Source organism: Jaculus jaculus, chromosome 10 (assembly GCF_020740685.1).
Source record: "Jaculus jaculus isolate mJacJac1 chromosome 10, mJacJac1.mat.Y.cur, whole genome shotgun sequence".
Classification (NCBI taxonomy): domain Eukaryota; kingdom Metazoa; phylum Chordata; class Mammalia; order Rodentia; family Dipodidae; genus Jaculus; species Jaculus jaculus.
In genome coordinates, this window is record NC_059111.1 from 54,878,946 (window position 1) to 54,892,869 (window position 13,924).

General features: G+C 41.4%; 1 protein-coding gene across 2 annotated transcripts in view; it reads right to left on the reverse strand.

Annotated features, from left to right (window-relative positions):
- Elapor2 (endosome-lysosome associated apoptosis and autophagy regulator family member 2) overlaps positions 1–4,025 on the reverse strand; it is a 202,778-nt gene extending 198,753 nt beyond the window's left edge. For both annotated transcript variants that reach the window (XM_045160979.1, XR_006639358.1), the window contains exon 1: positions 3,861–4,025. In XM_045160979.1, the coding sequence (XP_045016914.1) occupies positions 3,861–4,025 (165 nt within the window). The remainder of the gene's footprint in view (positions 1–3,860) is intronic.
- Positions 4,026–13,924: the final 9,899 nt, after the last annotated feature.

The window sequence follows — 13,924 nt, forward strand, 5'->3', positions numbered from 1 at the left end:
ATCCTTACCCATATATATTTTGGTTTTTTAATTGATACAACATAACATTTTATCTGCAAAATAGCATGCACTAAATAAATGATGGTAGAATAAAAACTGTTGGCCAAAGTTATCATTCAATAAAAAATTCAGAAGCCAATAGAATCACATTATGAAAGATTTTTAAACAATGAACTAAGAATCAGCTGTCTTGTGATTTCATGTATCAAATTTAAATGTATACATAATCCACTTAGCTCTGTTATTTTTCCTCTCATGCAGTCTGTCCTTTAATACCTTATTGCAATGCTGAATCATCTGTTGGCCTTTATAGTTTTTCCCTCTACCTGCCCTAATAAGTCTGATTAGCAGTGAGTCAAAATTCCCATTCCAATTCTTGGACAGGCCTATCCTGTGAGCCCCTAGACCCTTCTTGAAATTTTAGCATTTAACCCCACTAATCCAGCAACAAACAACTCTTACATTTGTATAATTTTTGTTCTTTATATTAATCTCATCTTAATAATAAAAGTATACAGGTCACTTTAAATTTTTTTATTTATTAAAGAGAGAGAGAATGGGTGCTCCAGGCCATCCAGCCACTTTTAAACTCCAGACACATTTGCTGCCTTGTACATCTGGCTTAGGTAAATACTGAGGTATGGAACCTGGGTCCTTTGGCTTTGCAGGCAAATGCCTTAACCACTAAGCCATCTCTCCAACCCCCAGGGTCACTTTTTATTACAGACATTTTACAAGTGAAAAGCAGATGCTAAAAAAAATTCAGAAAGCACACTTGGTAATTTCCCTCATGCAAAAATCTGAATTATTCTTGAGCTCAATCTATTTTGAACACCATTTAAGGGAGTCACATCCTATTTTTGTCCTTTACCTGCTAGCCTGCTGACATTACTTATTTCTCTCTCCCAAAACATTGCTTCCTGTTTGTTTTTGGATTTATAACCTGCTGCTTTGATCACCCACCAAACCTTCCAAAGCAATGATCCCTCCACAGTTCCATAATCCAAGGACTTTGATAAAGGAAACTATTTCAGAATTTCATGCCAGAGTCCAATCTGCCACAGAATCTAAGCTGAAACTCTTAGTTACAAACCAACTGTATTTGTGAAGGGTCTTTTCCTGATCACAGGCAATCATCACTAGATGACTCCCAGGTCAACTTCCTATGCTTCGCTTCCCTTTGTTGCTCTCCTCTACAACTAAGCAAGGAAAATAAGAGTCTTGCTGGGCATGGTGGTACACACCTTTAATCCCAGCACTCAGGAGGCAGAGGTAGGAGGATCACTGTGAGTTCAAGGCCAGCCTAAGACTACATAGTGAACTTCAGGTCATCCTGGGCTAAAGTGAGACCCTACCTGCAAAAAAAAAGAGGAGTCTCTTAACTTCATTAAACATGACTATTTTCATAAGATTACTGATAAAAAATGTGACAAATTACCAGGGGGAAATGAGACGTAGAATGCCCTGCAGGTTTTTTTCACACACTTTAGCATTCTCCCATATTATGAAGTGTTGGCTTTCATTTCCAACCTCCATGCCCCTTATTATAGCTGTTTTCACTTTCTTCCTCACATCATAGTGCTGTTCTTTGTGCACATCAGTAGCCCCTTTAATGGTAAAAAAAATAATAATAATAATAATAATAAACAGGACATGATGGCTCACAGCACTCAGGAAGCTGAGGCAGGAATACTGAGGAAGTACTAGATAAGTCTGGGATTTAGAATGAGACCTTGTTTCAAAAAAAATAGCGGGGGGGGGGGGGAATGGCTCAGCAATTGAAGGTACTTTCTTGCAAAGCCTGCCAGCCTGGGTGAGATTTCCCCAGTACCCATCTAAAGCAGGATGCACAAAGTGGCACATGCACCTGGAGTTTATTTGCAGCTGCAAGAAGTCCTGGAATACCTATTCATATTCTCTGTCTCTTCTCTCTCATTCTCAAATAAATAAATATTTTTTTCAAAAAGCAAAGCAATGGAGAAATGGTCAGCAATGACCACCTAATAGTTATTTTCACTGTGCTTTTGGTCACATTTCAATAGCTATATCTCACAGGAACTTGCTAAGTCCCAGAGAGACTCCCTGTTGCTTAACCCCGCAGCTTGAATTATCTATGATCCTTCTTGAATTTTCTATGATATCTCTACCTCTATTCTGTGTGGATATACATGGGTAAAGCATGTGCTCATCTAAACGATTCATTAGTCATAGTGGAGTAACAAAATATCTCCCATTCTGCCTTCATCTTCCTGTTTCAAGCAGATTCTTCTATAATAAGAAGGGATGTTACAAGAAGCTTAAGCCTCCACTTTAGAAAAGAAAGAATTCTGCATTCTGAGCAGCTAGAGAATAAAGTTTATCCTGTCACAACTGCTGAGGATGTCCAAGAAGCATTCTGTAGAAGCCTAGAAAAATGGGTTATTCCCAGGTGACATAACACTGTAGGATATATATTAAACTAATACCCCACAAACATTGTGAAATTTAACACAGCTGTTTGCTGAGCTCTTACCCTGAATCGTCCAATTACAACACAAGCCCTTAATCTGATTCTCTTTCATTTCATTTCATTTCAGGCTGTCCTGGGACTTGAAGGGTAGGAGAGGAAGATGAGAATCCACAAATGATGAATGATGTCTAAAACAAAGATATCCTGTAATTCCAGCCTTGGTAAAATTCAGAAGTTATATCAACATATACAAGGAACGGAATCTGGCCTTTCTTCCCAAAAGGGATAGTCACTAGCCTATTTTTGTTGCATAAATTTAAAAGTCCCATCACCCTGGTTCCTAGCAATCTTCCTAAAAACAGCTACTTCTCACATCCTCTCCGACATAATCACTTAAAGTGGGTCAGAAATCTTACTTCCTTTCCCTCATTGATTTTCATTAAGAGCTGCACTTTCTGGAACATTAAAGGAGAGAGAAGCACACAATACACGTGCACCAATGACAACCCAGTAAATTTTTGATACACTCAGTCTCGTTTCCCTAAAAGCAGAAGAAAACTCACATCACCCATAATTTATCTTTCTTGGCTGTAAACCAACACAAATCTCAAGCTATAAAATATACAGCTCTAAGACTGCTGCCAGGTGATGAAACGTCTCCCCAAAGAAGCAGACTGGTTCTGTCCTTTCTAATTTTCTACTTCACCAGCCTGCCTCTTCCCTAAGTTCGTTCGTTCGTGTTTCTTTCTCTCTCCTCTCTCTCTCTCCAATCTCCCTCCCTCCCTCCCTCTCTCTCTCTCTCTCTCTCTCTCTCTCTCTCTCTCTCTCTCTCTCTCTCTCTCTCTCTCTCTCTCTTTCCTACCTACTTCATCTCCATATTACGCCAGAAGAATGTCAAGACACCATACAGTGGCTTAAATCTTCAAGGCCTCATCCGGCAGCTGGGCGCAAGGAAAGAGGGCGCAGGTGTAGAACCCTGGAGATGGACAAAGTGGGGGTGGGGAACTTCTTCCGTTGTGGGTAATCTGGGCCCTTGACAAGTCGGCGGTGAGATAGTTCTTCAAATCCCTAGGACAGGGCTTCCCCAGTCTCTTCCACTTCCTGAAATCTGTCCTTTGGCCCCAGATCCAGAGTCCAGGCTCGCCAAAGAGAGCGCCTCTAAGTCCTGCAGAACCCCCAAACACATAAACAAGGGCAGAAAAGCATCTCCAGAAAGAGGCAAGCTACACACCCTGTCCTGGTCAGCTACCAGGGGCCAGCAACTTCAACCCTGGAAACAAGCCACAACCTCTGACCTCTTAGCCAGAAAAATAAAGGTGACAGCAAACAGAAAGCCTCCACTCTCACCCCTGACCCCCGCCCCGCCCCGCCCCGCCCGGCAAACTCCAGCTAGGGACCAGGAGCGGCTCACCTCCTGGCACGGAGGAAGCGGGCGGCCGGAAGAGGGCGAGTCCCCAGCCCAGGCTGCCTGGCAGCCGGCGAGCGCCCAGCAGCAAAGCCAGGCGGGGCTCCAGGGACCCCCGGCCGAGCGCCCCCAGCCCCGGCCCCGCGCCGGCTGCAGGGCGAGCAGCAGCATCGCGGTGACGCCGAGTCCCCGGCGGCCACTGCGGGCTGCGCGGTCGGGCTCCGGGCCGCGAGGACTGCGCTCGGCTCGGCTCGCCGCTCGCCGACAGCTCCGTAGCGCTCGCTCGTTCGCTCGCTCGAGGCGCGGGCAGCCGGCGCCCGAGCTCCCGTCACGCCGGAGGGAGGGACGCGGGCGCGGCGCGGGGGCGGGACGCGGGCGGGGACGCGGGAGGCCGAGCAGGTGGCGCGGCAGCGGCTGCGGCCCAGCCCCACGCGCTAGGAGCGACCGGCGCGGGAGCCTCCTGACCAGCCCTCCCTGGACGCCGTGGCCCAGCAGGAGGGGCGCCGCAGGCCCCACGCCTAGCACAGGTCGTCAGGACGTGTTTTCTAATATCCCTACTTTTCTCAACACACACACACACACACACCATCCCTTGTAAAGGTCTGCGCGCGCGCACGCGGGCGCGCGGGCGCGCACACACACACATACACACACACACACACACACACACACACACACACACACAGCGAATTTCTGGGTTATTAGGGTTACGTGAAATGGTGGGGTGGAAATAAATGTACCAAGGTACTTAGTTTGTGGCCCAGCTTTCTCACTTGTTTAGTGAAAAGAACAAGACCTACCACATAGGGTTGTCAGGGGGATTCAGTTGTGCACAAAGCTCTCAAAAGAGTACTTGGCCCAAGGGACACGTGAAGTGTTGGTACCAGTACTAATCTTAATTACTCCTGGTGTGTTACCTTGTTCAAGTAAACCTTTCTGCTTCTAGAGAAGTGGTTTCTTCTGAATAATGGCTGCAGCGGTGGAAGCGAAATCTCAAAGGTTTCAAAGCCTAGGTTTCTGGGAAGGAAGAACCTGACAAGGGATTTCTAGACGAAATCCACAACACACTAATATAAATTGACCTAAATTTGTTTGCGGTAGTGTCTCTAATGCTTGTGTGTGTGTGTGTGTGTGTGTGTGTGTGTGTGTGTGTGTGTAGTAGGTGTAGTGAATGAATAGTGTCGCATGAGTGTGTGAAGATCACCAGCACCCATGTATAGAGGTGTGCAGATCAGAGAACAGTACTGGTGCTCCTCTACCACTCTTCCTGGAAAGAGGGTCTTTCATTGAATCCAGACCTACATTTTTTTAGTCAGACTGGCTAACTAAGGAGTCCCAGGGAGTCTACTGTTTCTGCACTCCCACCCCAAGAAATTGGGTTACAGGCATGATTTTTATGCTTGGATTTTTACAACGGTGCTGGGTCAGGTCCTCTCAGGCCCCTTCGTGCTTGTGCAGCAAGCACTTTTACCTGCTGGGCCATCTCCCCAGCCCCTCTAATGTTCTTTTAAAAATATATTTATGCCATGTGTGGTGGCACATGCCTTTAATCCCAGCACGCGGTAGGCAGAAGTAGGAGGATCACTGTGAGTTCGAGGCCACCCTGACACTACATAGTGAATTCCAGGTCAGCCTGGACTAGAGTGAGACCCTACCTTGAAAAACCAATGTGTGTGTGTGTGTGTGTATTTGTGTGTATGTGGGTGTGACTGTGTATGTATGGTAATGCCAGACTCTTTTTTCCACTGACAACAAATGCCTGTAAGTGGCTAGGGAATTGAATCCATTCCAGCAGTCTTTGCAAGCAAGCATCTTTAAACACTGAGCCCAGTTCTCCCTCTAATGTTTTTTAGTAAAAATTTCCAAATGCAAGTCTCTCCTCTCTTTATGCATGTGCACATATCTGCCGGTATGTATATGTTATGTGCTCATATATATGTATTCTGTAATTTCTGATCATAATAATATGGTTATTGTAAACATTTTAGAATATGAAAAATACCAGGAAGTGTGAGAATATACTATAGGAATGGACTGTGGGAGTATTTCTTATAGACCTTACAGATAACTTTTCTGTTAAATGCCTTTTCCTGTTAAACTCTTACCCTGTCTTGTAACTAAGTTCTGAAGGTAATCTACAACCACATATCAGCCTCTTGGACAATACAACCTGATTGATTTTGCTTTAGAGTGCCTTTGCCCTGAACAGCACAGATGATCAATGTTGACAAGAAATGTTGTACATACTGATGTGACCTTAAGCCATGCTCTTTCCCCTACCTCCTCAGTGGTATCATGGTGCTTCTGGCCCAGAACAACGTGCCTTAGATATGTTGACCCCCCCCCCCGCATTGATGTTAAAAGTAATGAATTACCACAAGAATGTTGATAATAACAAGGTCAATGTAGAGTGATAGCTGGTGTGAATGGTGTGTGTGTGTGTCCTGGATCAGTTCAACCAGTCTTGCCCTAAATCCCTTCTTTTGAACAAATGTTTAAGGAATTTTTTTGGAGCCATAATTTCTTGACCCTTGCTCAGGTGTTGCCTGTAAAAGAAAAAAAAAAAAAAATTAGCACCAGATGTAGTGGTACACGCCTTTAATCTCAGCATTCAGGAGGCCAGCCTATGACTACAGAATGAGTCTCAGGTCAGCCTGGGGTAGCGTGAGACCCTACCTCAAAAAAATTAATATTAGTAATTATTTAACAATTTGAAAAATAAAAATTAGAGGGCTCAGCAGTTAAGGTGTGTGGTGGTTTGATTCAGGTGTCCCCCATAAACTTAGGTGTTGTGAATGCTAGCTCCCAGCTAATGGATATTTGGGAATTAATGCCTCCTGGAGGGAGTGTATTGTTGGGGGCGGGCTTAAGGATTTTATAGCCAGTTTCCCCATGCCAGTGTTTGGCACACCCTCCTGTTGCTGTAGTCCACCTTATGTTGGCCAGGGGGTGATGTCCACCCTCTGCTCATGCCATCGTTTTCCCCTGCCATCGTGGAGCTTCCCCTCGAGCCTATAAGCCAAAATAAATCTCTTTTTCCCAGAAGCTGCTCTTGGTTGGGTGATTTCTACCAGCAATGCAAACCGGACTGCAACAAGGTGCTCACCTGCAAAGCCTAATGATCTGATTTCAATACCCAGTATCCATGTAAAAACCAGATACACAAAGTGGTATATGCATCTGGAGTTTGTTTGCAGTGGCTGGAGGCCATGGCACAATCATTCTCTGTCTCTTCTCTCTATCTCTGCTTGCAAATAAATAAAAATATTATTAAAAGAATAAAAAAAAAAATTTTAATGTATATTGTGAGTAGATAGATGTGGCTCAATTTCATACTAGTGACTGCCTACAAGAGAAAAAAGAATAATGAGATTAGGAAACAATGTAAAAGGAATTTAGTCAAAGCTTTTACTATTTTATTTCTGAAAGGAAAAAAGGCTGAAAGAGAGGAAAGGAAGAAGAAAATATCTAAACCAAATCTAAAACTCCATATTAAAGATGCTGAGAGATGTTGGGGAATAGCATAGTGACAGAACACATGTTACTGTGTGAGACCTGGGTTCCATTCTTGTCCTTACTCAAATAAATAAAAAGACTATAATAATAGGTTTAAAATAAATGGCACTAATCCTCTTTCTACTTCTTCATACTTTTCTATACTTCCAAATCTTTTATATAAAATATAAGATATATTAATTTAAATTTATAAGAAAGCTGGTATGGGGGGGGTGTAGAGAGATTGCTCAGCAGTTAACAACACTTGTTTACAAAGCCTGTCAATCAAGGTTTGATTTCTGGGCCTCCATGTAAAGCCAGACACTTACAAGTGGCACATGCATCTGGAGTTTGCTTGCAGAGTCAAGAGGCCCTAATAGACCATTACATTCCCTCACTCTCTCTCCCTCTCTCTCTCTCTCTTGTTCTCTCTCACTCTCTTCTCTCTCTGAAAATAACTAAAAGTGTTTTTTAAACAAGAAAGCTGAAGTACATTAAAATATGCTGCTTAAGCTATTTTTCCATCATGTTCGGCATTTTATACATTGTTTAGTCACCATTTAAATCTGTGAAAAAAGAAGAATGAGGAATCCAAGAAGCTAAATAAAGATTCTTTTTAAAAATATTTCTGTGTAGGGGTATAGGACTGGTGTTTATCTGTGCATGTATACATGCAAATGTAGGCCAATAGTCAACAACAGTTGTCCTTTTCAACCACTTTCTGTGTTATTTTTTGAAACAGAGTCTGTGATTAAACCAGGAGCTCACCAATTCTGCTACACTAGCCAACCAGCAAGCCCCAGAGGTCCTCTTGTTAATCTCCTGAGCCTTAGGATTGCAGATATATGCTACCCCAGTAGATTTTTTTAAACTATTTTATTTTTGTTTATGTTTTTATTTATTTGAGAGAAAGGCAAATGTAGCCACTGCAAGCAAACTGCAGATGAATGTGCCACCTTGTGCATCTGGCTTACATGGGTACTGGGGAATCAAACCTGTGTCCTTTGGCTTTGCAGGCAAGCACCTTAACTGCTAAGCCATCTCTCCAGCCCATTTTTAAAATATTTTATATTATTTATTTATTTATTTTTATTTTATTATTATTATTTTGGGTGGGGGGGGTTCGAGGTAGGGTCTCACTCTAACTAAGGCTATCTGGAATTCACTATGTAGTCTCAGGATGGCCTCAAACTCTCAGCAATCCTCCTACCTCTACCTCCCGAGTGCTAGGATTAAAGGCGTGTACCATCACACCCAGCAAAATATTTTATTTTTATTTGTTTGAAAAAAAGAGAAAGAATCAGATAGAGAGAGAATAACTGTTTTCTAAAGTGAGTTCAGATCCTCATGCATGTGTAGGAAGCATTTTATTGACTGAGTCATCCTTCTAGTTTCAAGTAGAGGGAATTCTCAAAAGAACAGAAGAGGTGGAATATTAAAACAAAATGGAGGTCACACTCTATAGATTTTCTCTAACCCTACAAAACACTTTTATCACTAGCATACATCAATCTTGCTTTTTGGCTTCCCTGAAAAGTCAAAATGATAAAAGAGAAAAAAAATCACATGGATAGAGAGTTAAACCTACTGTGAGAGGCTATGGAAAAATTCAAGAAGAATGTGGCTTTAGAGTTCTTCAGAGAAAGAATAGGGTATTTATCTGTACAAAAAGATAATGAGATTGGCTCTTATGATTATAGAAAACAGTAAGTCCCACTATCTGCCCTATGCCAGACAGAGATCCAGAAAAGATGTTTTATAACAGTCCAAGGCCAAAGACCCAGGAGCCAAGAACTCAAATGTTTGCAAGCTGAAGAAGGTGCATGTCTCAGCCAAAACAGCGGGGTGGTGGGGGGAGAGGGAGGGCACATTCCCCACTGTCTTATTCTATTTATGAAGGATGAAGGCCCACAGTGGTAAGACTTTTTTTTTTTTTTTTTTTTTTTTTTTTTTTTTACTTAGCCTGTTGTTCCAAATGCTAATTTCTTCCCAAAACATTGCACCTAAATAGCCAGAAATAAGGTTTAAAGTTATCCTTGGGAGTCCTTAGCCCAACATGTTGACACATAAAATACATCATAAACGTAAAGTCAGACAAGCCTATGCTTTACATTGAAAATCTCCTACTTACTGGCTCTATTGCCTAACCACCACCTTTAATTTTAATTTCTTCATCTGAAAACCAAAGCTAAAAATACCTTACATTGTAAGGTTGGTGTGCAATGAATCAATGTACATGAGTTCATTTACCCAATGCATCTTCCACCATTATTGACACATTTATACTTAAGTACAACTATTCCTTTCCTGAATAACTTAGGAGTAATTTATCACCAGGGACCTGGAATGCCCCAGGAAAGAGCCACCTTCAAATATCAAATATCTTCTTTATGTCATCTCAGGGTGGCCTTGAACTTGCAGCAATCCTCCTACCTCTGCCTCCCAAGTGCTGGGATTAAAGGCATGTGCCACCCACACCTGGCTCAAATATCCTCTTATGTCAGAAGGTTTGTCTGAGAATTTCTGTGTTTAGTGCTTGCATCTTGCTAGTAATCAATAATAGCATAAATATTCTAGTTGCTTGTGTATTGCACCTTCCTTGCTTGATTTTTCTCTGTAGGACTATCTTCATCTTCCCTGCTATGTAATTTACTTATTGTCTATTTCTCCTTGCTAGAACTCAAGCTCAATAACAATAGGGTTTTGTTTTTCTGTTAATTGCTATGTCCCCCAATAAATAAGTGCTGCCTAGTAAATGCGTTATGTAAGCACCACACATGAGAGCTGTTGATTTTTATTATTAACATGAAGTATGTCAGACACAGTACAATTAATTTAATAGTTTCTAAAACTTATCTAAAGATGAATTTAGATGAATTCCCAGCTGTCAATTTGAGGGAAGAAAAATATTGCAAATAGAATATACCTCCTTTGGTTTATAAAAAATGTATTACATTCTATTGTGCAGTAGATGGCACCTTAGAGAATTTCTTAGAGGCAATGAACAAATTTGGGACCTATGGAGTCCCCTGAAACACAGCTAGAATGATGGCCTGTCAAGCCACAGGACAACTGTGGTAGAAATTCCATTTCAGGATTCAAGGACCACAAAGCCTCTGTGCCTACTAGAGCTGAAGGACTGATGGCATAGTGGCCATCTATTTCAGAAGGATTCATCTCTCACCATGGAGATGCGGCCTCATGATACTGTGCAACTCCTTCTATGCCTTATCTATGTAATTCCTTAACAAAAACTACTTCTAATGTAGAATCTAGTCACAGGGGAGTTTGGGAGTGTTTTATCTGTTTATTCCCTTTAATTCAGGAAGGAGTACTAAAAGTAAGGTAAGAAGGGCATAAGGAAATTAAATTGAATTTTGACAAGAGTCCACCCTTTGTCACTCAACATGCATAGATACACCTATTCCTACTTTAAAACTTTTATCTCTAGGTAATGATCATTTTTTATCTACTTTGTTGACAATCCCATCTTTTTTTCTCTCTTTTTTTCATTTGAAAATCCCATCTTGATATCCTGAAATACATTAGGTAAATAATAAGATAACTATCACCAACTAACTATATATTAAAAACTTGGGCATTACTATTCAGCAATAAAAAGAAATGAACTATTCATGTACACTATAACTTGGATGAATCTCAACAGCATATTAAAGGAAAGAAGCCAGACTAAAAAAAATGCATGCTGTATCATTCCATTTATATGAAGTCCACTTGCAAATTACAATAGAAGTCATTAATTGTCAAGGGTTGGGTGAAGAGAGATAGATAACTGCAAACAGATTAGACAAGGGAGATGTGAAGAAGTGATGAACAATTATGTAACTTAATTGTGGAAGTGGTTATGACAGATGTTGAAATTCTACACATTTGTTAGAATTTATAGAACTATATACCAAAAATCAATTTTACTGTATATTCAATAAAAGTTCAATTTTTAGAAAATTAGAATAAGTTAATGTTAATGTTATATTTATTTTTCTTCCTTATTTTTGTTAGTTTTCTACTCAGTGAGTACAGTCACGTTGGTACCACTGTTAGCCTCCTCCATGTCCTACTCTCTCCCCTTGGCCCCTCCTTGTTGAGGTATATGGGTCATGCATTGAAGAGTTAGCCCACAGTTGTGGGTAGGAGGAAATGTCTCTGTGTATCATCACCCAACCTGTGGCTCTGACATCCTTTCCGCCCCCTCATCAGCAAAATTTCCCTGAGCCATGTTCTGTTCATTTTGGGTCTGCTTCAGTGATGAGGTGTTGGGAGCCTCTGTGCCTCTGGATAGGTGATTTGGTAGGAGTTGATTTGTTCTCTGTGTCAATCTTCCTCACCTTTGTTCTGGTAGCAGTTTCACCAAGACAACAGCACCCTGCTTGTTTTGCCAATTATTCTTACTTTCAGCTGGGACCCTTTTGAGGTATAATGGGGTGGTTCTGTCCTTAGGATCTGCATCTATCTGAAAAAGAGTAGCAGATTCTTCTATGCAGAGTAAAGTTAGCACCAGATAAATGGGATAACTCTTATTTTTTTATAGAGAGAATTTAATAGGTGTAGGCCCTCTTGTAGCCCACGACTGTAGCTTGATAGTGGAGAGTGGGCTCATTTTTGGATATGGTTCTGACTTGTTTCCAAACTCCAGCAATGGGTCCTGTTCCACTGAATGGATCAGTTAGCCAAATCAAGAGCAGTTGGTTAACCACCATGGCTGTGTGAGCATCACGACAGGTTATTTGCTGTTAAGTAGGTTAGACCATGAGTTGCTTGGACAGATATTGGTCATTTTCCCCAAGTTGCCCATGTAGCACCTTCTGGTACTAGTCGCACTGACTGTCTGGGGACTAATTCTCTTCCACCTTCCAGCCATGTCACTCCATGTTACGTGTCAACCACATATGGGTCTTACCACTCACCTTTGGTGGGTCATCAAGTACTCTGACAGAAATTTGTGGCTCTTTTAGGAAACCTTGTGGGTCTCTCTGATCAAAAGGTCATTGGAGATGATAGCCAAATGCTGGTACTAGGAGTTATAGGTCAGTGGCCACAAAGAGAAGTAAGAAAAACATAACTAATATAAGAGTTAGAAGAGAGAGAGAGAGAGAGATGCTGTAGAAGATTAAGTAATCAGTCTTCATCATACCCTTTCAAGTGCCTTGTGACTCAGGTGTTCCCTCTAAGGCCCTGGTGAAGGTTCAACCATTTGGTCTGCCTTTTATGATGAAGAATTTTATGGTACCATTGCTGTTTGGGTCTAGATTTGTGTCCTCTACCCCCTCATTTGCCCCCCCTCCTTCCCAGCAACCCTATTGTCTATTCCTCGAGATGCTTGCTGGGTATGTTGGTATCTTGGGTAGATTCAGGTCAGGTGCTGTAGATGAGTGAGACTATGTGGTGATTATCTTTCTGTGATTGGATAAGTTCACTGAGAATTATCTGTTCCAGGTGCAACTATTTTTATTCAAATTTCATTGTGTCATTTTTTCTTACTGCTGTGTATTCCATTGTGCAGATATAACACATCTTCATTATACATTATTCTGGTGATGGATATCTGGGTCGATTCCAGCTCTTATCTATTAAGAAGTGGGCCACTATAAACATGGTTGGGCAAATCTCTCTGGACTGAGACTTGAAGGTTTTAGTGTACATACCCAGCAAGGGAATAACTTGTTCTTTTGGTAACTCTATAGTCAGCTTTTTCAGGAGTCTCCATATTGCTTTCCAAAGTGGTTGTACCATCTTACATTCCCAACAACAGTGGATGAGGGTTCCTATTTCTCCACATCCTCGCCCACATTTATTTTCATTTGTTTTTTTGATGCTTGCTATCCTTACTGGGATAAGGTGGAATCTCATAGTTGTTTTAATTTGCATTTCCCCGATGATTAGGGATGATGAACATTTTCTGAAGTGTGTGTTTGCCGTTTGTATTTCTTTCTCTGTGAACTGCCTGTCCAGCTCTTTGCCCATTTTGTGAGTGGCTTGTTTGACTTTTTATTGTTTATGTTTTTGAGTTCTTTGTAGATTCTAGTGATTAGGCCTCTGTCAGTTGGATAATCAGCAAATATTTTCTCCCATTCTGTGGGTAATCTATTGGATCTGCTTATTATATGCTTGTCTGAGAAGAAATTCTTCAGCTTCATGTGATCCCATTAGTTGAGTGACTGTTTAAGATCCTGTGCTGCTGTGGTTTTGTTCAGGAAGTCTTTTTCCATTCCTATATCATGGAATGTACCTTCTATATTTTCTTCCAGTACTAGCTGAGTTTCTGGTCTTATAGTGAAGTCTTTGATCCATTTGGACTTGAGTGTAATGCATTGCAAGATGTGTGGATCAAGTTTCAATTTCCTGCATATGGTTATACAGTTTGTCCAGCACCATTTGTTGAAGAGTCTGTCTTCTTAACAGCCTATATTATTAGGGATTTTGTCAAATATCAAGTAGCTATAGTTGCTTGACCAAAAGTCTGGGTCCTCAATTCTATTCCATTGGTCTATAGTCCTGTTTTTATGCCAGTGCCATGCTGTTTTTATTACTATGGCTTTGTAATATAGTTTTATATC